This window comes from Lissotriton vulgaris, chromosome 1_1, assembly GCF_964263255.1.
Source record: "Lissotriton vulgaris chromosome 1_1, aLisVul1.2, whole genome shotgun sequence".
In the NCBI taxonomy this organism is placed as follows: domain Eukaryota; kingdom Metazoa; phylum Chordata; class Amphibia; order Caudata; family Salamandridae; genus Lissotriton; species Lissotriton vulgaris.
In genome coordinates this window covers 780,926,004-780,951,168 of record NC_141685.1, presented here as the reverse complement: position 1 = coordinate 780,951,168, position 25,165 = coordinate 780,926,004, and the positions used below count along the sequence as shown (strand labels likewise).

The following is a 25,165-nucleotide window of genomic DNA, read 5'->3' as shown; positions in this document are numbered from 1 at the left end:
GAGTCCTTGAAGCGCTCCAGCGCGTGGTCCGCTTTGTCGCCAAACAGGCGACTGCCATCAAACGGCATGTCCATCAATGCATTCTGGACATCTGCCGAGAAGTTGACGGATCTCAGCCAGGCGTGGCGACGAATCGCCACCGTCGTGGACATTGCTCTGCCCAGTGAGTCGGTCGTATCAAGACCACACCTGATGGAGTATCTTGCTGCGTCTCGGCCTTCAATCATAGCCTTGCCGAGCTTAGCCCGTACCTCCGGCGGGCATTCAGGCAGCAGGTCCGCGACCGTATCCCACAGAGAGTGGGTGTAGCGGCCCAAGAGGCACGGGGTGTTGCAAGACCGCAGTCCCAGACTCCGGGACGAAAAGACCTTTTTGCCATACTGGTCGTACCTCTTAGATTCTCTGTCGGGCGGGGCCGACGGGAATGCAGTTTGGGAAGTGGAGGCCTGGATCACCAGACTCTCAGGGGTGGGATGGGTGGACAGAAACTTGGGGTCGTCCGAACACGGACGGTGGCGTCTGGCCACGTTACTGTCAACAGGCGAACCTGAAGCGGGCCTGGACCACGTGCCCAAAAGAACGTCAGTTAAGGCCTCGTTGAACGGCAGCAGTGGCTCCTGTGGGCATGACTGCGGTTTGAGGACCTCAGTGAGGATGTTAGTCCTCACAGCCGCGACGGGGAGCACAAGGTTTAGGGCCTTGGCAGCCCTCATCAACACCACTGAATAAGCTGCCCCCTCCTCCGAAGCCACGGTAGGAGGCGAGACAAAGCCAAGGTTGGGGGAGTCGTCCAGACCACTGGCGTCACCCAAGTCACCCGTCCAGTCCACGTCGTACTGACACGCACGTGTCAGAGGGTCCTCAGACCCCTCCCACTCCTCTCCGTAATCTACATCTTCACCATATTCGGAATCAACAATGTAGATCGGCTCCTCGGGGTTCACAGGCCCCATCGGCGTCGAGCCCGGCGTCGGACGACGCCGGTCCGACTCCGCGTCCGGAGTCGGAGAGGGAATGGGGGCGGCGCCGCCCGGAGCCGGTGCCGGAGAACCGGCGCTGCGCGGGGGCGGCGCCAGGGGTTGCCCCGATGGAATCAGCGCAGGAGAGGCCGGTTGACCAGCCAGCGTCGACCCTGAGGGCCCCTGCGGCGCCGGGGCCGGAGCACCCGACGGCATCGAGGCAGGAGCACCCGAACCGCTAGGGCCCCCGGACGGGACCACAGGGCCCGAAGGCGCCGCAGAACCCGTCGGAGGAGACAGAGCCCTCATGGCCATGAGGAACGCCTCTATCTCCTCGGGCGACGCGACTTGCCCGGGGACCGCAGGGTATGGAGCAGGCCGCGTCGGCGACTCACGCGGAGCCGCGGGGGTGGGGCCACCCAAACCCCCGGCTGCATCGCGCGAGCGTCGGGGGGGTGGGGGAGTCGGGGGTACGATGACGACGCCCCGACTTCTTGTGCTTCCTACCTGAGGAACCAGAGGAATGGTGACGACTCCCGGAGCGCTCGTGACGGCTCCGCGACTGCTTCTTCGATCGCTCCCTTGACCTCCGGCCGGACGGGGACCGCTCTCGACGCGGGGCCGACACCCGGAGCTCGAGCAGCTTGCGGGACCGCTCCCGTCTAGCTTTATTCGTCAAGGCCCGGCAATCGAAGCAGGCGTCCACGTCGTGGTCGGGGCCCAGGCACCGGAGGCAGAGTCGGTGATGGTCCGTGACCGACATCGTACGGTCACAGTCGTCACAGTTCTTAAAACCGGGCATCCTACCGGCACCATAAGAAGAGACAAAAAAGATCAAAGATCAAAAACTTGGTCAAAAGACCAGAGTACTGCACTTCTTGGATCTGCGCTACCTGGCGCGGAAAAAAGAAGAACTGACGTCAGCGCGCGGAGGCGGCGTCTATATACTCCAGCAACGTCATCACGGCGCACGTCGCCGACGACGGACGCGGAGCCGCAGGGGACGCCTGCAGACGACGCCTACCGACGCGCAGGGGTACTACTACGCAAAAGTTTCCGGATCCAGACTGACGCCTGGGGATATTCTAAGGTAAGGAATCTAATACTAACCTGTTTCTTTCAGATACATGCTGCTAGCTACTTTACCAACCTCGTCTTTCGACTCTGCATTACCTTTAACTGGCAACACCACATGCCAACTTTGTAACTGGAAGCCTTTGATTCATGCCCAGCAATGCCCCCGGAGCATGGTTTTGTTTTAAAACAGGATATATTATCACAATGCTGTGTTAGTTCTTGCAGAAACACGTTTGAAAATGAGAATGCATTTATGCAAGTGATGTCGAACCATCCCATAAAACTCCAGCGTCCTCCATAGGCCAAGGGAAAACTAGCCCTGTATTCACTTTTTTTATTACTGTACATTCAGTTACCTAATTCTTCTTCCATTGTAGATCCTGTATCCTGGGACTTCGTGGATACGCCAAGTACTCTGTTAAACAAGATGGAAAAAGCGCTTCCCCAAACACCTGAATAAATAAAATGAGAGAAAATACATTCAGGAAAATGTTCTGTATACCAGTCAGGTTCTCAGTATTTTAATGGACTCAAAGTCATATGGACAACACTGCAGAGTATGAAGGGCAAACGTCATCTTACGGACTACGGGAGTCATATTTTCAAACAAACCATTTTTGGAAAATGTGTTCATGGCTGAATTTGAATTTCATACCATCGGCAGGAGCAAGTATGCAGGCTAGTGTAACAACCAACAACATACAGATTGCAGAGTTCAAAACTTTAATTCCACTGTTGTAGCATGCTAACTTTTTAAAGGGCGACCATTTCCATGTGGTCCGAATTCTCATACAGGTAACTTTTGCCCATTGGGTTAACTTAAAATATTGGAACCATGTTTAGTGTGAAGGTTCCCTTACATTGGTAAAGGTTTATAATAATAAATAGAGGGTCAGCTACTCTTTCACATCCAAGTGAAATTAAACTCCAGAGGGACTTCCCAACTTGGGCAGGCATAACCTCGGAGTAGTTACTATTGAACATAAAAGGGAGCTGGGAAAGTGATTATTCCTTACTGACTGATTGTGCTTGTATATCAGATTTTAGGAGTGGTGTGCTCACAAAGGTACACCTCAATGGTATATGTGTAAATCTAGATGCAATATGTCACAACCATCCATCAATTCTAGCTTCTATCACTATTTATCGACTCACATTTTCACATGGATAACAATGGTTTCTGGTGTCCAACGTCTCAGCTATTCCACCATACACTGTTCACCAGAAGAGGTACTCAGGGATTCAAATTAAGACCTTCAGTTTATATCAGGTTTGTCCAGTTTAGTCAGATCACGTTTACGTTATCTAGGATATTTTGTGACTTGGTCTGATATGTGTGGACGTTAAAAGCTGTGGCATCTGATGAGGTGATGTTTGAGCAGGATATGTAAGGTTCTGTTCTACCTTTGATAATAGTTATCACGAATTAACACATTTTCTTCACAGTGACAATGTGTTGATGTGGAAGTCACCATCTAGTATGAGCTCAGATACACAAGCTCATCCTTTAAAAAGATTGGCATGTGTTGACGACTTAAGCATTGTTATGCTAACAAGAAAGCTTAATTCAAATCTGCAAATAAGCTACAATAAAATACATTTTCAATTGCACTTTACAAAGAGTACAAGCACAGCTACCTTAAGGGGAAAGAAGACTCACAGAATCTTATCTGAAACATCAGGGTAACTAAGGCTTCTAGGAATACTGGGTCAGGAAAAGTGTCATATAATGATTTATGCCAAAGGAAAATATTACTTGCCCTGTAACTGTTAAGTTATACCTTTAATAGTAGGTACCTTCTGTACAGCTAAAACTTACAAGGGGGGTGATAAACAGGTACAATGACCCAGCCATCCACGTTAAGCCAACATGTTTCTGCCCACATACATGCCAATACTGGTCAGGGGCATTCATCAGGGCCAAAAGGGATCCCAATCTCTACTCCTTACAGTAAGTAAGTGAGAAGTGAGAAGTGCAGAGTGGTCAGAATGTGAATTCTACATTGACAACCCAGGTAATCATGTTATATTATGTTAATTAAATGTATACAGCGCACGTATACCCTTAGGTGTCTTGGGGCTTCCAGTGCTACATACTGTACTATGGACTACTGCTTCTAGAAAAGCCAGGTCTTCAGGAGTTTTCTGAACTCAAGAAGGGAGGGAACTTTTCTAAAATATAGTGGAAGAGAATTCCATTCCTTGACGGTATTGTAACTGAAACTCCTCCTCCCCAGTTCATTAATGGAATACCATCTAAAAAGGTCACATAGGAATTTTGGCCCTTCTTCGTGAAGTGCCTTGTGGGCAATGCATAGTGCCTTAAACTTTACCCGCTGACCGACTGGCAGCCAGGGAAGGTCCTGAATTGCTGATCTAACAGACTGAGATTTAGGTATATCCAGAATAAGTCTTGCAGCAGCATTTTGTACTGTCTGTAACTTTCTGAGGAGAGTAGATTGCACATTGATATATACCTCATTGCAGTAATCAAGTTTAGACAAGACTAAAGAGATTACGACCAGCATTCTGGAAGGTTTTGGAATGAATGGGAGAATTTTTCTTATGGTTTTGATCGTGAAGAACAAGGAAGACATGACCTTGGTAACTTGGGCTTTAAAGCTAAGTTTCTCATCTATGATAACTCCAAGGTTCTTACTTTATCCACAGGAGTAGGGAGAGGGCCAAGATTATCTGGCCACCAAGCTGGGGACCATGTTTTTTTTTTTTTTTAAATATGTTTTATTGATCGCTCAATATACAGTTACATCACTTTGGGCATATCTTAATGAGGAAGCATAAATCAGGTTAGCATGTGCATTACAGGTGTAAACATAAACAGCAATTATTCTGAAGATTTCAATCGCCACATAACTGGGCCGTTCGCATCAATGGGAGAAACTGACAATGTTATCAAGTAGCATTTCCTCGTTATATATCATTACATGTGGCGTCATCCATCTCACCAGAGTACCCGGTTTATCATGATGTCCAGGGCGCGACCTGTAGCTCGCTGCCCACCATGCACCCCTCGTTTTCATACTCAGTATTGTGGAGTGATGTTTCCCTGATAAGAGACCTCTCTGGGTGGACCGGTCTCTTTGTTCAGTGTGGTGATGTTGCTATCTGTGAGCGCATCATGGCTGCTGTTTTACGTCAGCGGAGTAATGTGGTATGTGTTGCCGTATGTTATGTACCTGTAAGTGTGCCCGTGAATCTTGAGAGTACAGCGCTGTCAACTGGGGGGCAACAGTCTGTAAAACCAACCTCCGAACAGAGGGAGGAAGTAAAGAATATCAGGGAGGGGGCAAACATTAACTCAAATGAAAGGGAGTGCTGCGTTACGACTCTGGTCATCAGAGTCCTGTAGTCAGGTACGCGTGTCGTAGATGTCCCGCAATTGCGGATCGGTGTGCGTGGCTTAGTGGGTGAGTGGTGGGGTGCGTCTGATGTCGGGGAGTCGTATTTCTGCATCGGTTAGATGCGAGATCGATCGTTCCCGTGGGGAGGGAGGGGGTGGGGGGGAGGAAGGCAGGGCCAGGCAATGACTCCGCGTCCTGTGTGTGTGTATGCGCTCCTCACTATATTTTTACCGCGTGCCCTTCCCCATCTGCAAGCTTCTATATTACAAGGGGATCCCCATGTCTATGTTATACCCTGCTCCTGGCATGCTCTGCCGAAGGCCTGTAGGAGGTCATCCCAGGTCTGCGCAATCGGTATGGCTCTCAGTCCCGCAGTCTCTTCTCTGCGGAGTATTGTACCTTCTGCTATTGCCCAGTAGTTGAAAGAAGCGCGCCAATGTTTCGTTTGCGGTGGATTTGCGTCCTTCCAGTGTCGTGTTATGAGTCGTTTGGCGGCTACCAATCCCAGATCCCAGAACCTGGCGTGAGCCTTGTTCTGCTTCGACCTCTTGAACAGCCCCAGCACGCAAGTCTCCCATGCGTGCCGTAGTTCTGTCCCTATACCTTTCGGTAACTGTGTAGTCACGTCCTGCCAATACGTCTGCAGCCTGGGACATGCCCACAGCATGTCCAGAAGGTCAGCATTCAGTAACAAACAGCGCGGGCAGCCGGAGGTATCCAGTGCAAAATAACGGTTAATTTTGTCAGGGGACAGATATGCTCTGTGTATGATGTAGAATTGTATGATTTTGAATCTCGAATTGCGTGGTATATAGCGCGGTCCTTCCAGGATCCGCTCCCATTCCTTGTCTGTCCAGTCCCTCCATCTGTCAGCTGTCCATTTGTCTCTCAGTGGCTGGAGTGTGCATGCCGTGTGTGACCGTAATGCCTGTGCCAGCCAATGTATCACATGGGACCCATTTCCCATGATGTGGAGGTACTGCATCAGTAGGTGTGTCTGCGGTTCCTCCGTCATGTCTCCCCAGCGTTTCGTGCATTCTCGAATCATGGAGGCATGCAGTAGGAACTGCCCCGCCGGTAAATCGGTGTCCGTTACCAGGCTCTCAAACGGGATCAGGGCGCCATCTTTGTACAGATCCGTCATCGTTTCTATCCCCGCTTGCTCCCATCTCTCCAGCATGGTCGCAGTGATCACGCCTCCGACTCTGGGCATGCCCTGCAGCGGAAGCGCAGGGGCATAGGGTGTGACCGCCCGCGTGAGTCCTAGTGCGCGTTTGTAGCATTTGAGTGCTACCGTCAGGTGCAGCTGTGTTCCGTGGGTTGCTTTAGCCAAGGGGTGGAACAGCGCAAGCGCCCGGGTATGGGTCAGGGCCGGTATCTCCGAGGCCGTATCAGCCAGGTTCCTCCCCGCGAGCCAGCCCACCACCCACTGCAGCTGTGCCGCAAGATAGTAAAGCTCCTGATTGGGGACCGCCAGTCCTCCCACGGTCGCTGGGGCGTATAGTTTTTTCAGCGCCACTCTGGGCCTCCCGGTGTTCCAAATGAGCGCCCGGATCATGGTCTCTAGCTCCCTGAAGATCCGGTTGGGAACATACACCGGTATATTAGAGTAATAGTAAAAGGAGCCTCGGGAGCGCTATCATCTTCGTCAGGGTGACTCGGTCTGGGACATTCAGTGGGAGCGTGCTCCAGGAAGCCATTTGGGCTCGTAGGGAGGAAATGGCCCTGCCTAGGTTGCCTTCTAGCACATCCGCTGGGGACCGGTAGATGTGGATGCCCAGGTATTTGAAGGTGCCTGCATGCCAGGTCAGTGTCGTTCCCCCTAGTCGCACCTCGCATTCCTGCATGCCGGGGTGAAAGGGGTAAACCCCGGATTTCCCCCAGTTAACTTTCAGTCCCGAGTGAGTCGTGAACTCTCGCAGGGTGTCCGTGAGTCCTTGCGGACCAAGCTGGGGACCATGAAAAGGTTTCCAAACATAATCACTTCTGTTTTACTTGAATTTAATTTCAAGAAATGAGTTCTCATCCAGTGACTCAGGATGAGCATACAATCATGGAGTTTTAAGAAGTGACTGGTGTCCTTATCCATTGTCGAGATCACCAACTGGGTGTTGTCGGCATAGGAGGTAGGGATCAGGTTAAAACTTCTTAGGTTAAAACTTATCAGTGGTGCCAATTCCACCACATAAATATTAAAGAGAGTAGGGCTCAACAAAGAATCAAGATTCCCTAACTCTAAGGAACTAGAGCTTCATGATCTGGACAAAGGTAGTATCCTCTGTAGTCACAGCCGTCAGGAGATACACCAGCAGGTCAATCACCAAGAGTAATACCGGTAGGTTGCCTGCCGGTATACCTCTTGACAAACTTGTTACTAAGAGGACACCACCTCCATCCAGGCCAGGAAGCTCTAAACCAAGAATGAATAACAGATTTTTCACTTATTCACGGTTATAATAAAAAACAAATGCAGACCTTTAGGTTCAGCAGCAGCCCGTGACGCTGTGTAATGGCACACAAAAGCACCTTGCACCAGCCATTGGAGAGATTTTCTAGGGCTAATGAAGTCTCAACCCTGGACTCAGGGTCCTGGCATGTCTAAGTGCCCGGTCACAGCTAAAGTTAGCCCCTGGTGCTGTAGCAGAGACTGAAACCTTCAACCTGCGATTAAACAGGTTCAAAGTTTCTGCTTCATGCTTCAGCGTTGTTTGAAGCAGGAAGGAGCTGTGTGGCGGCCTACGGGTAAATGGTACATCAGGCATCCAAACCAGGCATGCGCAGTGTAGGAGGCTGGCTATGTATATGGTGCACACTTATTTAAGTGACACACCTTGCACTGATCCAGACAACCCTTTTAGTGGTCTTAGACACCCTTAGAAGGAGCTCGAAGTGATAGCTGTGGAGAGCAGCCTTCAGGCTTAGTCCAGGAGTGTGAAGCAGCTTGTTTCACCAGATATAAAAATACAGTGTAGGTTAAATGAAAAAGAACCATACAGTGTAGTTGTACAAATAAGTCTATTACACAACACTCACTAACACATTGGTATATTTCCTAATCGAAGATATCAACACAAATACACAATACTTCACTTGCAAAAGGTAATTGAGCACAATACACAGTGATCTCCAGTTGGAGACCAAACCATATACTAAGAAAGTGAAATGCGAAGTGCGACCAAAGTCGGGACTTGGACAAGGAGACGCAAAAGAGCTGGGGACCAAAGGAACCATCCAAGGTAAGTACACAGGAAGCCCACAGAGGCCGTGTGCAGAGTGGGAACACAACAGTGCACTCAATAGAAGTTAATGGGAAAGTCGTGGTTGCAGTTTTCAAGTAGAAGGACCCTTCCCAGTGGTCCCTGAAGAAACCCAGTGGAAGACAAAAGGTTGGAGAGTCACCCTAACGGTAGATACCCCTGGAACAGAATACCTACACCAGGGAAGCCTGGTGCATAGGTGCGAAGTGACGTCTGAAACCGCCGTAGATCACAATGAAGGACTTCAGAAAAGATGCCACTGGCGAAGAAGGTGCAAGAGTCCGGTGGAATCCAAGGGTGGATTGTTGACGTGAAGAACCTGCAAGCAGAGGGGTTAGAGTCTAGCGCACTCTGAAGTGACCAGGAGGCACAGAAGAGCAATGTCCATCGATGACGGAAGATGCAGGAGTGCCGACGGTGACCTTGCTGTTGCAGCTGTGGGGACCAGGCAACGTTGAGAAATACCAAGAGCAGTGCACAAGCTGTCCCATGTTGGAAGTCGAGAACCAGGGGGTCAATGTCTGGCGGGAGCACCAACATGCCTTGGCAGCAGCAACAGACACGGAAAACTACGATGGGACCAGAAAGTTCCAGGGAGCTCACTAAGTGCAGGAGAGTCAGAGCAGGCCCAGAGCAAGGAGGGGAGCCCATGAAGAGGGAGAAGACCCTCAAGAGGACCCACAGGCCAAAGACACAGGAGTCAAACGAGGACCTCAAGCAGCTCAGCAAAGATGAAGGCCCACGGTACAGAGGATGCAGTGAGGACGAAGATCTTGGCAGGAAGAGATGCTGGAGGCTGGAGCTTCTTGTAGCCCGAAGATCTCTGGAGTGCGGAGCCAAGAAGCCTTCAAAACTGCAAGTTGATGCTGTGCACATGGGCTTGGTCCTAGCGGTTCCGATGAGGGGTACTGGCCACAAAAGTACAGAGAGGACAGGTCAGGCCTCGAGAGAGTTGCAGAACCACCACCTGTGTTGCTTAGCCTTTTGAATTCTGTGGGATGTCAGGAGCAGCAGAACGGTGAGCTTCATTGCTGTGCCTGAAGATGCAGGGGAGTGACTCCTTCAATCCAATGGCGATTACTTCGGGTGTCCTTGATGCCTACAGGTCAATTGGAGATCCTGGAAGAAGCACAGACACGGAAGAAGCACAGACACAGAAGAAGAATTGCAGAACAGTGAGACCAGGAGCAGCAGTAGTTCCTTGATGCAGTCTCGGTTGCAGGCGAAGTCAAAGTGTCCAGACGGTCGAAGAATGGCGTGGTTTCCGGCTCAAGTCTTGTCCCACGACAAATCTGAGGACCAACCCACAGGTAAGCACTTTTATACCCTAAGAAAGGGGTTAGGACGACTCAGGGTTCCCTACCACAGGAGGGGCTGGACAGATGGGAGGATACTTCAGTGTTCTTTGACTAGTTTTGTGCGGGAGCCAAGGGCTCCTAGAACTGGTTCTAACTAGAGTATGCAAGGAGGGCACCAAATGTGCCCTTCAAAGCTGTATGGTGACGCTGTCAAGAGCCCCAACCCCAGCCCAATACACTAAGTCATGTCTGGGGAGTCAGTCACATCTCCCTGCGACAGGAAACCTATTGTTCTACCTTCCCCTGCTTGAGCTTGGCTCAGCAGGAGAGCAGAATTGTGTTGGTGGTCGGCAGCAGCACTAGCTTGCGGTCAGATCCTCAAAGGCTGTAACCGAGAGTACAGGGGGTACCCCAAGGGAGCTCCCAGTACATGGGATCATACTTCCAACACTGGAATCAGTGTTTGGGTATGATTCCAACATTTTTTATACCAAACATGACCGGGTTTGGTGCAGCCACCATATAGTTAGACATCTCGTAACGACTGATGCCCACTATATGTTTTAAAATGGCTGACCGCACTTACAAAGCCTGGAGAATCAACTCCTGGGTTTGTAGGGGTGTCCTGCTCATGCAGGGGCACCCTCACACTTAGAACCAAGCAGCCTGCCTTCAGGATTGAAAGGCTTGTCTGAGGGGTGACATAGGTTTTAAGTGTAGTGACCTCAGATATAAGGAAACGTATATCTGTCGTAAGTGGTGCCAGCCCCTGCTTACACAGGCTGCAATGGCAGGCCTGTAGTTACAGTTTGAATGGTCTCTCATGGGTTGCATAATACATGCTGCAGCCCATGGGAGACCCCTGGTGTACCTATGCCCTGGGTACCTTAGTACCATACACTAGGGACTTACAAGGATACACCAGTAGACAATTGTGGAGGTACCAAAGTACTTACCTTTGCAAATTTAGGGAAGTGGCTAGGGTCATGATTAGCAGGATCCCAGCCAGACTAGTCATAAAAACAGACTGACACCAGCAAAAAGTGGGGGTGACTATGAAAGCAGATCCTACTTTCCTACCTGCAGGAAGCAACTTACATAGAAAAGTGCTTTTTAATGGTGGTGGTGGGGTTGGGGTGTGTGTGTGTGTGTGTGGGTGGATGTTTGTGTGGGGGTGGGTGTGTGTCTGTGTGTTTTAGATGACATGTGTTTGGGCGAGCTTGTCAGTGTGCACATGTGTTTGAAAGTGAAGCAGTGGGTGACAGTATGAGTGCGAGAGAGTAAGTGAAAATAAAGGAGTGAGAGTAAGAGTGAATGCAAGTGAGTGAGAAAGTAAGAGTAAGTGAGGATGAGAGAAAATGAGCGTGTGAGCAATGAGTGAGAGCAAGTGCAAGAAAGTGGGAAAATGAATGAGTGTAACTAAGAGAGAATGAGTGAGTGAGGAGTGAGAATGAGTTTAAGTGAGTGTGAGTAGGAGGGAGTGAAAGTAAGTTAGTGCAAGTACGTGAGGTGAATGAGTGAGAGTAGAGTAAAAGTGACTGAGAATTAGTCTGTGAGAAGATGCTCGTTAGATGAAGTAAGTGAGCATGTGTGAGTGATTGAATGTACGTGAGAATGAGTGATTGAGGATATGGTGTTATGCTTATGAGACTACAGTTTTCCCTGGCTTACTGAAGATAATTATTGGCTTACAGTGACACTCATTGCAAATTGTTGCCATGCTGGAAGTAATACTTGGTACTGACTTATTAGAGGTAATACTTGGTACTGGTGCACTAGACAATACTTGGTACATAAGGATACCCACTGGAAAACGATGGTGCAGGATGGCTGGCATATTGAACCTAATATTTGGTATAACAGGTACCTACAGCAAAATATGGACAATGGGAAATTAGAGTTAATTCTTGAAATATGGGGCATCAGTAGTAAAATGCTGGTGCTGTCTCATCGTAGGTAGTTCTTGGCAAATGAAAGGGCAACCATTAGCTCTAGGATGGAAAGAAAGGAACAAACCATGACACAGTGCTGGCCAAATCCTAAAGGACTGAACTGAATAGCATCTAAAATCACAGGAATCCTCCAATGTAATTAGCCACATTTCCCACATAAGTAAATACCAGGATAGGGAATGCTATCTACGATCACCTGGAAGCCCAAATAAACACTTATATGGTGAATCTAGTTAACTTCTACGTGTTTCCACAGAGAGAATATATGGGAAGATTCTCCTTGCTGTGAAACTCCAACTTTTTGGGGGCCAAACATACAGTAGATTTCTCTAGCCCCCAAATGTAACGCCCCCCTTTGTACAGAAAATTAGTTGTAATTACAGGACTAAAGGAGTGTTAATAATGTGGCAAATCTTTACAAGAATCACTTGCTATTACATTATAATAAGGGACCCATCATGAAACTTCATAATCAATATGAACACAATATGTATTATGTTATAATTAGTATGTGCTAATCCTATGTATAATATTTGAATAAGGTGTATCATTTTAGTAATGAACGATGTAGAAATAAAATTACTCTGAATCTGCTTTCAACCTGAACATCCTACTTTCACCATAATTCTGACTGATGCTGTCCTCCTGTCATCTCCCAGTTGACAGATCTACAGAGATCACTTATTCTTACTTTTTGTTTAGGGAAGGAGCAGTTTAGCATTTTTTAGCTTTACATTTATTTGTCTTTTCTTATTAGAGAATTTAAATATGACTGACACTATGTGCACATGCACATATATAATACATGTATAAGCCAACAAGTTTGGCACCTGGCTTAACATTGGCAAAGCCAACAGGTCTCCCCAATGGAAGAGCTATTAGCTTTGCCAATGTGTTTTAGCCATGTTGTACACCAGCTTGGCTACTATTCAGCGTGGCTGAACGTTGATGGAGTGGCGTGACGTGGCACAGAGCGGCGTGGCCTAGAGTGGGGTGTCGTAGAGTGGCGTGGAGGGAGTAGTGTGTCAGAGTGGAGTGGCACAGAGTGTCAGAATGGAGAGGAGTAAAGCAGAGTGGTATAGAGTGTAGTAAAGTAACACAGAGTGGTGTAGAGGTAGTCGCGTAGAGAGGAGTAGATTGCAGTGGCGTGGCATTGAGTGGAGTAGTGTAGTACAGTTATGGCATAGAGTGGAATAGCAGAGTAGAGTATCATAGAGTGGAGCGGCATATAGTGGAGTGGCATAGAGTGGAGTGGCATAGAGTGGAGCCAAATAGTGTGTCCTAGAATAGTGGAGTAAAGTGGCATGGAGTGGTGCAGAGGGAGTTGTGTAGAACATCACAGAGTAGAGTGGCATAGAAAGTCATAGAACGGAGTAGGATTTAATGGGGTAGAGTGTCAAGAGTGGAGTTTCGTGGAGTGCAAAGTCGTAGAGTGGCCTAGAGTGAAGTGGTGTAGAGTACAGTGGTGCATAGTAGATTGGCATGGAGTACGTTGGTTTTGACTCAAGTGGTGTAGAGTACAGTGGTGTAGAGTGAAGAAGAGTACAGTGGAGAAGAGGGGAGTTGCGTAGCGTCTGTTACAGTCGCATAGAGTGAAGTGGTGTAGAGAGCTCTGTTGCAGGGTGGAGTGGTGCAGGGTGGAGTGGTGCAGAGTAGACTGGCGTAGAGTGCAGTGGTGTAGTGTAAAGTATGATGGTGCAGAGTAAAGTAGAGTGGTGCAGAGTAAAGTAGAGTGGTGTAGAGTGCAGTGGTGTAGAGCAGATTGTTTCAGAGTAGAGCGAAGTGGTATGGAGTGGTACATGGTAGAATCCAGTGGCATAGAGGTCAGCGAAGAGTGCAGGGATGTAGATTAGAGTGGTGCAGACTACCATGGTGCAGAGTGGAGTGGTACTGAGTAGATTAGAGTGGTGTGGAGTGGAGTGGTGTAGTGTGGTGTGGTGTAGAGTAGAGTGCATTGGCACAGAGTGCAGTGTTGCGGAGTGAAGTGGCGTAGAGTTAGTTGGTGCAGAGTGGAGGGGCTTAGACTGGAGTTGTGTAGAGTGCAGTGGCATAAAGTACATTGGCATAGAGTAAAGTGGAGTGGTACAGAGTAAAGTGGAGTGGTATAGATTCAACAGGAGTGGTGCAGAGTAGAGTGCAGTGGCATAAAGTGGAGTATGCATGGTATGCTAACACACTGCCATTGCAGACAAAACATCTTCAATTGAAATAACCATTTAATTTTCTCAAACATACGGTTTGACTCCTAAAAGGAATCAGCACACAAGCAATAATGTGTGGAAATGGCATCATCTAGTTTATGGATTTGGTTTGATCGTAATAAATATATGTTTCCACCACACTTGAGAATTGCCAAAAAAATGGCTTCATTAGTGTTTTTCCTAATTCTGATCTATTCTTAAATATTTACACAGTTCATTTACATTTAAATTTTGTAGTGTGCTAGATAAAATAACATCCCACAGCCTTCCTCCAGCACACCACCAGTAGATAGAATGATTGTCAAACAAATCCTCTCACTTTGAAGTCAAAAAAAGAAAGGTAAACACTAAGCTCCCTCTGAAGACAGAGCCTGACACTTGACCTCGGTCTCTGAATGCACAGCAAATTTGACAAGATAAGAACAAGATTTAAAGGCCTGTTTGCATAAATTGAACACTGGAGGAAGGATACAGTAAACAAGGATAGCCTAATGGAGAGGAAAACAAAAGCTGGACAGCCTAAAAAAAAAAAAAGCCATCAAATCGAAACCAAGCAAATGTGAGTTACAAACCACAAAGTCAATGGTAAGCAGCGGGCAGAATACATTTTCAAGGAAGTCTTCCGAATGTCCCCAAGATGTCTTAAGCAAACCCTAAAAATGGCTGTCTTCCAGGATGCTGTGGCACCCCTAGTTCAATTTGCTAGGTTTTTCCATAGATTATCGACCTTTATATTCACCAACCATAACCAGCTCTCACTGTGCAGATGCAGTCACCTTGGCTCGTAAAGGCCAAAGGTTAACCATTACATGACAACGTCTACCTTCAAAGCATCCGTACTCTGCACACCTCATGAAGAATTAATACCTAGAAAAAGCTTATACAGCAGAGAATTGAAGAGTAAATACTGTGGACCAAGTTTCCAAAACATGACTGCAAGATCTATATAAAAAATGTCAACCCAAGAAGTCTCCTGGAACTGGGTAGAAGCAAGGCCCTGTAGTCATTGACTGACATAATATTTTTTACGGCTAGAGATGTGGAACATGTCTGAACTCACATTGGAATTTGGCCAAAACCAGACAAAATATTTGCAGCTCTGGTCATCCATGTGTACGAGTATATAACCTCTTTGAATGCAGATTGTCCTGCCACATGCAAGCACCTCATTTCCATGAGTTGGGATTAGGAGTAGGCCAGATTTATGAGAATGGAAGGATGTGATACAATCAGAAAAGATCAGAATTAATAAAAAAAATTAGGCTACCTACAATCACTTGTTTTTATAGCACTTAATACTATTTCTTATGCAACCAGATGTCACTAATAACGTAAAGTTGTCTTTCATATAACCACCCGCATTTGTGTAACAGCTATGCAACAATGGAGTGATGCATAAAAATGGGGGATTAAATACCAACCCAAATTCCCTATCAGTCACCAGCTAGTACTTAAGGAACTTTTATAGTTTTGTGCTTATTAGAAGCATCATTGCCTTTTAAATAATGTATAGTCTTTGCAACCCAGTACCCCATGTGATGAGCAGTTCCAATAGTGCTTGACAGGCTGCCTCTCACATGCCTCAAAGTCTAGCATTTTATCATAAAAAACTACATTGTACTTGTCTATTGCAAACAATACTGAACTGTATCCCATGGCTGTTTGCCAGTGTTCCACATCCTGTTATTCCTCAGCATGGTACACACTAGGTCAGCACCACTATGCAAGTACATACAAGCATATGTTTTTATAATTTTGTCATTGACATACTCACCCATTAAAAAGTGCAGAGGGTTTTCTTCATATTTTTTCACCACATTCCCCATAAAAAACTTGCTTCCAAATAGATCAGGTGGCATGAATGTACCATATTTTGCCATGCCAATCTCATATGGACTGAATTCTACCCAGTCTGTAACAGAAAAAAACACCATAGATTACAAACAGCACTAAGCTCGATCACCATTATAAAAGCTTTAGCGAACAACATGAAAATTCTAAAAGCGCTCCCCTTGTGGGTTTATTTTTTCCATTTCATTTTACTGTATGGCGGAAGCGCAGCGGACGAGCGCAGCGGGAGCGCCGACTTCGCGCCGAAGTCGCGCCTAAGTCCAGCCCGTCTGCGCCCGTCCGCGGCCGGCCCCGACCTGCGGCCACATACCCTGCCCAAACTCTCACTTACTCGTCTGCCGATTTACTCGTTTTACGACAGGCAGTTCCTCTACCGCCCTGTGCCATAAGGATGGCCCAGGAGTGCGGTATCTCGACTATTCCAATCACAGGGACCCCCAATCCGCCTTGCCCCACTCCTACTTCCGCACCCCCGCCCTCCACCTCCCTAGAGCCAGAGACGCGTCCCCTAACCATTGTATACCTAAACACCCGTTCCATGGTGAAACACCAGCTGGAAATCCATCGCCTGCTCGAAGATAGCTCCGTGGATATTCTTCTCCTCTCCGAGACCTGGCTTACAGATGATTCTGTACCCGATATTCTGGCCGCCATTCCCAACGGTTACTATATTATACAAGCTAACCGCCCAGGGGGACAAGCTGGTGGTGGAGTTGCAGCCATCATTCGCAAAGAGCATAGCTTTTCTACCTTAGATTGCACTCCCATCTCCAACACTCAAACCCTTGTCATTCAACTTCGCTCGACCAGGTCCTCCCTTTCTTGCGTTCTTATGTATAGACCCCCTACTTACATGCCCTCTTTCCCACAACAAGTTGGGGACCTCGTATCTCAGATCCTTATTAATCATGCTAAAGTCATCATCATAGGTGACTTTAATTACTGGCCTACCGACCCTCGGGAAAGTCGACTGTCTGAGCAGTTCTCAGAAATTCTAACTAGCATGAACTATCGACAATTGATTTCCACGCCTACTCACTGTAAGGGCCACATATTAGATCAGGTCTGGATGGCTAATTTAGACATCCTGCCCCCACTGGTAACCCCCTGCTCTTGGTCAGACCACTATTTTATTTCCTTTTCAGTAGACCTTTCTATCCCTCACCGGCCCCCTCTCCCTATCAACATCTCAGCCCGTAATTGGAAGAATGCCAATTTAATTGAACTACACTCTCTTTTGGCAGCCTCAGTCCCTCCGCCTTCCGGCTCAGCCTCCCACCAAGCCTCTACCCTGGAACAATGGCTGACGGTGGCCTCCAACTCAGTAGCACCTCTAAAAACTATAAAAGCTATGCGCCCTCACGACGCCCAGCGATGGTTCACTGACCAGTTAAAACTGGATAAACTGGCCCTCCGCCAAGCCAAACGCCGATGGCGCCACAATTATGATCCCCTGCTCAAAATTGAATTCACGACCCTCTTGAAAAAATATAAATCCTCTATCCTAGAGGCAAAAACATCCTACTTTTCTCGCAAAATCTTGGAGTCGGCCTCCAAAGCAAAAGACGTCTTCTCGATTGTCAATGAGCTCTCCCTTCCCGATCGTGTCACTCTTCCCCCCATGCCTACTCAGGCTCTGTGTGACAAGCTTAATGCCTTCTTCCAGGATAAAATCTCCACTATCAAAAACAATATTCCTTCAACCTCCTCGTCCCATTCATTCTTACCACCCCCCGAAAACTCCCAGCGATTCGACACATTCCCTCCCATTTCCACTACCGAGTTCCACAGCCTTCTGCACAAAGTCAGTTCCGGGTCTCCCAACGACTGCTGCCCCCCTCACATCCTTAAAGAAATTTTCCTGACTTGCCCTGACCCTGCTCTGGCTCTTCTCAACACCTCTTTAGCCACTGGAGTAGTCCCAGATTCCTTCAAGCAGGCTGTAGTGTTACCCATTCTAAAAAAGGCCAATGCAGACCCCTTAGTCTTGAGTAACTACAGACCCATTTCTCTTCTTCCCTATTTGGGAAAGATCTTAGAGACTTATGTGACTCGGTGTCTGAGTACCTTCATTGAGAGCTCATCCTTTTTGGACCCCCAACAGGCTGGCTTCCGCCCCCTCCATTCCATCGAGGAGGTCATTGCGGCAGTCATGGACACTTTAAGAACAGGAGCGGACAATAACATCCCTTAAGCCCTCGTCCTGTTAGACCTGTCGGCGGCTTTTGACACGGTCGATAACTCCATATTGATCGACCGTGTCACTAATGCCAGCATTCAGGGCGTTGCTCTTGACTGGGTCCGATCTTTTCTTGACGGCCACTCTCAAGCAGTTCACCTCTCCACCTTTTCTGCTCCTCTTTCCTCCCTCTCCTGTGGTGTCCCTCAGGGTTCGGCTCTATCTCCCCTCCTTTTTAATTTATATTTGCAACCCCTTATGGCTTCTCTCCGTCACTCCCCTGCTACTATCTATAACTATGCAGACGATCTGCAGCTGATCTTTCCTTTGGATACCTCTCCCTCTTCCCGCACCAATTTTCAAACCACCATGCTATATATCTCTGATTGGATGGCCCACAGCCAGCTCAAGTTAAATCCATCCAAGACGGAACTTGTCCTGGTGGGTGGACCGGCCAATCCGTGGGATGACAACTACTGGCCCTCTTCTCTTGGCGCCCCCCCTTGCCCTGTCAGCTCTGTGAAAAGCCTTGGAGTAGTCATCTCTGGTGATCTATCTATGAAATCGCAGATCTCGGCAGTAACATCATCCTGCTTTTTCCATCTGCGCAGGATCCGCAAGATCTGTCGATTTCTCACCAGAGAGGCACTCATTTTAGTCATCTTGGCTCTAGTCATCTCCAGGGTTGACTTTGCAAACATCTTATATGTGGGGATCCCTGCTTACCAGCTCCAGAGACTCCAACTGATACAGAATCAGGCCGCCCGTTTGTTGTTCCACCAGCCCAAACACCAGCACGTCTCCCCACTGATGAGGAGCCTCCACTGGCTTCCAGTGGCCAAACGGTGCACCTTTAAACTCGGATGCACTATTTTTAAAGCTCTTTACAATCTGGCGCCCGCTTTTATTTCCTCCAAATTAAAGCGGTATCTACCAACTCGTAACTTCCGCTCTTCCGCTGACAATCTCTTGTGCATCCCCTACAACCATCGCAAGAAACCTGGTGGTCTACGCTTCTCTTTTCTAGGCCCTTCCTTTTGGAATTCCCTCCCTTCCTCCTTCCGTAAGACATTAAAAACGTTCCTTTTTAAAGCTGCCTTTGAGTAACCATCTACCCTTGTCCGCTGTGTTTGTTATGAGCGCCAAGAAACCGCTTCGGTGAACGTGCGCAGTATAAGAATTTTAACATAACATAACATATCAATACTACAGTGATACACATCCAATCAATAAACAGCATCCACAATTAAAAACTAAAGGACAGTCTGGTCTCTTACCAATGCATTGCTAATTGCACTCTTTGGCACAGTATCACTGAACAGTTATCAATGCTCCTGCTCAAATCACTTCTCACAAAAGCATCTTCACAACAGACTTGAAAACGGACTCTCTTTAAAATAGCCTTCAGGGGGGCGTGGCAAAGATGGCGGAGTGAGCAGACGCTTTTTTGCAACACTCCGTCCCTGTCTGATGATTAGCACTTACATAACAACCCCCTGGTTGACTCTGCACCTCGGGGGGTTGACGAAACAATGGAAGCCCACCACAGCTTCACCGGACTGCATCTCCATGATACACCCTTGTTCCTGGGAGCTGAGCCCTATTCCTATTTGGGCCAAGGACTGCCGGGGTTATCCCCCGGGTAACACCGGGCGCTGGCACAGGCCCTCGACCAAGCTGATCTACACACCAGAGCGGGGCAGTTTTACCGGCTTGTCAGGCCTTCCATTGGTTTGGGGAGCCCTCTGGGGGAACGCGAAACTAGCTCAGCAATCTACTTAGAATTGTATCCTTGCTAGGCCCTTAGACTCGGATCTCTTTTGTCCCTGGTGGGGGTCCACCAGCTCTGTCGGACACCTGTATTATAGTGGTTGGGTGATCTTTGCACACTGGCTTGGACACCGGGGCAGCGCTGGGCTGGTCCCTATGGTTCGGTTGGCCGCTCTGAAAGGACAAGGTGGGACTAGAAATCGACAGACCCCTGCACACTGGTTCCAGTGGGGACGCAATTTCGCTTTGGTGGATACCTTAGGAGGTTCTCAGGTGACCCCCCACACGCCGCTGGGATTATTAGCTCTCCTGGCTTAAAAGTACAAAGCCATGGCCTCCGCCAAAGGCAAAAAAGACAGATCTGTCACGGAAATTCTGATTTAAAGTGCTACAGACTCTCAGCAAGATAACGCAGCCCTGGAGGACAATAAGCAACTAGACGCGGCAGGGGACTGGAGAGCTCAGTGACACGCGAGTTTCTGGGAGCACTATTTGCATCACTGCAGGAGGATCTACTGACAGTTAAAAAGGATCTCACGCTGGAGCTCAGGGAGGCGTGCCGAGACATCGAGGAGGTGGGAAAGATGGTGGTGGCCCTGGAGGAGGGCTCCCTAACTAGAGATGCAGATTAGAAGCCCTACAAAAATAGATCATCCGCCTATCAGATCAGCAGCTAGATCTCCAGGCCCACGCTGTGGAACTTGAAAACAGGTCGCAAAGAAACAATATCCGCATAAGGGGAGCTCCACAGGCACCAAGGGATTGGATCTGGAAGGCTATGTCCAAGCCTTATTTAGAAACATACTGGGAGATAACTCGCCAAGCAGCATTAAGTTAGATAGATTCCACAAAGTTGGTTCCCCAGGACACCAACTGCGGACATCCTGGTTTTGTTCACAACTTCACGGAGAAAGAGGCAATCCTCAAAGCGGCCAGAACGGATCAGAAGGTGCAATTCCGCTGACATTCTCTCCAGCTTTTTCAAGACCTAGCAGCATCCACTCTCCTGAAACGGTGAGAATTCCGCCAAGTCACCGGTCATGTCTGCTCGCAGGGTGTTTCCTACTCGCCTTATTTTTCAACTGAATGGCAAATCTCACAAACTACTCTCCCTGTCAAAGGCGTACAAAATCCTTGGGATTACTCCAACCGATGCTACCTCCTGCGGCCTTCGCAGGGCGAGGGGTCTCAGGAGGGGAAGGGTCGCGGGATCCGGAGGGGTCAGAGACATGCACCCCACCATCCGGACCCGGGCGGGTATGGAGAAAGAGAGGTTGGAGATACATCGTCCCCTTTCCGGTGGAGAAAAACAAGATGCTGACCCCCCCTTATAAGGTACTGGGAAAGGGGTTGTAAATACAGGTGTGGGGACGGAGGCATGGACTCATCTTGAACTGTGATAGCCTGCTCTGCCCTGGCGGCCCCCACAAATTCAGACTTCCAGGTCACGCTGAACTTCATGGACTATCTGTTTATTTTTGCTCTTTGTTTGTTGAGGGGTTTGGGCATTGTCATGGGGCTTCCCTTCCGACTGATTACGAATAGGCCCAGTGAGTTCAACATGCATTTCACCAGCCACTCCCTGTGAATTAGGCTTCCATGCATGGGGCAGCTAGCCAATTAGGTCCCACTTTCACCTGCATAGCTTCCGTCACCAACTATAACATGGAGGTTAAAGGCCTTCATAATTCCATTAAAAGTTCTGCAATACTTTCCCTCCTAGAACACAAAGAGAAATTTGTTTGCTGCAGGAAACACATTTGCTAGCAAAAGACACCCATACAATGCAGAATAGGAAGTTCCCACAACAGTTCTGGTCGGCGGGAAAGAGAAAAAGAGGGGTAGAGGCAGTCGCTTTCAGAGGACAATCACTGGCACCTGCTTTGAGATTAAGGGGTGTTTATTGGCAATCTGGGTTCAAATAGGCACACTTCACTTGACAATAGTCTTCCTGTATGCCCCCAACGAAGGCCACGATAAATGTATTATGGAGGCACTTTCAGGGGCTCTTGAAACCACAGACCAGGCTATCTTCGTGGGTGGTGACTTTAACCTGGTTATGGATGGGGGGGAGGACTGCTCAGGACAATGGTCTGGTCAGGCAGGGGCCTTCACCCCAGAGGGACTGAACTGGCTACCTGAATGAGGACTGCAGGACGTGTGGCACCTTCTGCATTCTGAGGAGCGTGACTATACGTTTTGCTCAGCAGCACACAAAAATCACGCACGCCTGAAACAATTACTGGCCTCTGCCTCAGCCTGGGCCCAAACCACAGAGGTTACCAGTGAGTCCAGCTCCCTTTCGGGCCATGCACCCATCATGGTGACCTTTACAACTCACTCAGCCCCTTTGTAGCGTCCACCCTGGTGCCTGCGCGAGACATGGTTGCACTCTCCGGACGTCGTGTCCTCACCCAAACAATCACTGACTATTTAGAAGCTAACGATTCGTTAGGATGTTAGCCCATTGTTTACGCAGCAAACAGTGTGGTAATGTGGTCAAAGCCATTCCCATGCAATCAGAGCGGACGACATTGGACGCTCTGGATATTGCAGCAGAATTCCTGACATTTTAAGCTAATCTGTACAAGGGAGACCCTGGGGCAACTTCTGCTCCCTAGCTCTATGCCCAGTCTGCCGCGATCACCCCGCTTCCCCCTCCAGAATCGGAGGCACTGGATCAGCCCATCAGAATAGAAGCGGTGATCTCTGCAATCACACGGCTTAAATCCATGAAGTCACCGGGCCCGGACGGGTTCAGTGCAATTTTTTATAAGACGTTTTGCACTAAGCTGGCGCCTTTACTGGCCCGCCTCTTTAACTCTTTCACAGGGACCGGAACGTTAACTGAATCCATGCACAAGACACTATCGATAATACCGAAGCTCAGGAAAGATCTACAGCAATGCAGCTCTTATCGCCCAAAATCCCTGCTCAATGTAAAAGGAAACTATTTGCTGACATCCTGGCGCACCATCTCAACCCACTGATGCCAGGTCTGGTCGACTCAGACCAGGCAGGGTGTATCCTCTTGCAACAGTAAGGCGATAACACCAAACGTGTCACCTCATCGAAAAAGTCCAGCGCTGCCGCAAAGAGGCCCTTTTATTGGCTACAGATGCAGAGAAAGCGTTTGACAGAGTGCACTGGCCTTACCTATTTGCGACTCTTAAGTGCTTTATGATGGATGAGTGGTTTATGAACTGGATATGCAGTATTTATAGTGCCACTGTCCAGGTTAACGGAGTGAGTTCTGAAGGGTTCCGTGTTGAGGGAGGCACAAGACCGGGCTGGCTACTTTCCCCGCACCTCTTCGCCTTATGGAACCCCTCGTCCAGAGGTTGAGAGAAAAGCGGTGGCCATTAAGTCTGGAGCTGATCAACACCTGATTAGCCTTTACGCGGTTGACATTATATTTTCTGTCACACAACCCCTTGACTCGCATCCTGTCATCCTCTCAGAACTAGACTGGTTTGGGTCTGTATTTTGCTACAAGATAAACCTGCTGAAAAACACAGAGCAAGCCTTACACACACGATACGCCTTAATGGGTTGAAACTGATCTCCCACACCTAGGAATAGTTCTAGCCGGAACCTCCCGCAAACCACGCATGCCAACTACCCTAGACTTAGGGCTTCTAGTCGCAAGGACCTGGACCGGTGGCGGCAACTGCCTTTTAGCTGGCTAGCAGGATAGCCGCAGTGAAGATGAATGTGCTACCCCGGGCCTTTTTTCATTTTTCAGACGCTTCCCCCCCTCCCCAGGGGAACTGAGTCAACTTCAACAAGACATAGATTGTTTCATCTGAGAAGGGGTGAAACCTAGACTGTAGAAACAATTGCTGCTAAGTACTAAGTTGGAGGGGGGTTTGGGAGTCCCGAATGTCTTGCGGTACTCCGGGCCGCCCAATTGAGATACTTGATAGAATGGAATTATCCCTTGACAGAGAAGCACTGGGTCTTTATGGACCAAACAATGTCGGGCTCACACATCTGGAGGGGGGTCTGGCTCCCCCGGCCCTGTAGATACTGGGGACTATCATCCCCGGTTACAAGCCCTACATTAAAAATCAGGGACATGGTAGCGAGGCAGTGCTCTCATCGTTCCCTTCCCCTATGACCCCAATATTAGCAAACCCAGATTTTCCCCCCAGGTCATCACCAAGCGTCACCAAGCGCTGGCTGGAGGAGTGGCTATAAGAGGATCGGCTGCTTCTTCGATCACACCGGCCTCATCCCTTTTGACCAACTTAAATCACAATATTCTTTTAATGAGATGGACAGGTTCACCCATACCCAACTCTCTCACTGGCTGCTCAGTCAGACACACACTCTAAGGCAAGCAGACCTATGACTCCGTTTGAAAAATGGCTGTTCCTCACAACTGACGAAAAGAAGCTAATCTCCGAAATCTATCGCTTCCTGATGAAAGCGCCTCTACAAGCAGCCCCCCGGGGCAACTTCGATGGGAGGCAGAGTTGGGGCGTAGTGTCTCTGACAAAACATGGGGGGATATATTTTATAGAGCCCACCACACAGCATAACGAACACAGGACACAGGACACACTGAAACAGTTTATAAAATTAGTGCATACTGGTACTGCACCCCGTCGCGCATCCAGAAATGGAATACACTCTGTGATGGCCAGTGTTGGAGAGGCTGTGGCAATCCCAGGACGCAAATATACCTGCTGTGGATTTGCCCCAAGCTCACAAGAATCTGGGAGTTAATCTTGAATGACATAGAAAGTGCGTTTAAAACTGAACTACCGTGATTCCTCGCCTACATTCTCCTGGGGCTCCCTACGCTTACTTACCCGCTCCGGTCCATTAGGGGGCGACAGATAGCAATGGCACTTAATGCAGCACACAGGCTTCTCCTGGCAAATTGGGGCTCAGACAAACTCCCACACCATAGGCAATCGCTACATCAATTATGGAACCTGCTGGGTATGGAAAGACTCTCCATGGCTGCGAATGCTGACCCCAAGCTCTATGCGAAGATCTGGTCCTTGTTCACTGCTATTCTGCCCAAATTGTTCAGCGAACTGACGTGCTCCACATACTTGCGTATTTTGAAGTTGCTACCGACCGAACAGGGAGAAGTTAAGACTCTATGACCACAATGTCGCTGACAACTGCCGGTCTTCTCCAGGGATAACACACATTGGCCCAGTCAGAAGAGAAGAGGGTGGGGGAGGGAGAGAGGGGTTTCTGAGACATTTACATGTTCTATTTTTTTCCGTTTTATCTTGATTT

The 25,165-nt window shown here is 48.5% G+C and overlaps 1 protein-coding gene across 1 annotated transcript in view; it reads right to left on the bottom strand.

Moving 5' to 3' along the window:
• PLA2G4A (phospholipase A2 group IVA) overlaps window positions 1-25,165 on the bottom strand; it is an 869,302-nt gene that overhangs the window by 276,151 nt on the left and 567,986 nt on the right. The window contains exons 11-12 of the mRNA XM_086956164.1: window positions 15,881-16,018; window positions 2,393-2,488 (exon numbers count right to left, since the gene is read on the bottom strand). Of these exons, the coding sequence (XP_086812290.1) occupies window positions 2,393-2,488; window positions 15,881-16,018 (234 nt within the window). The remainder of the gene's footprint in view (window positions 1-2,392; window positions 2,489-15,880; window positions 16,019-25,165) is intronic.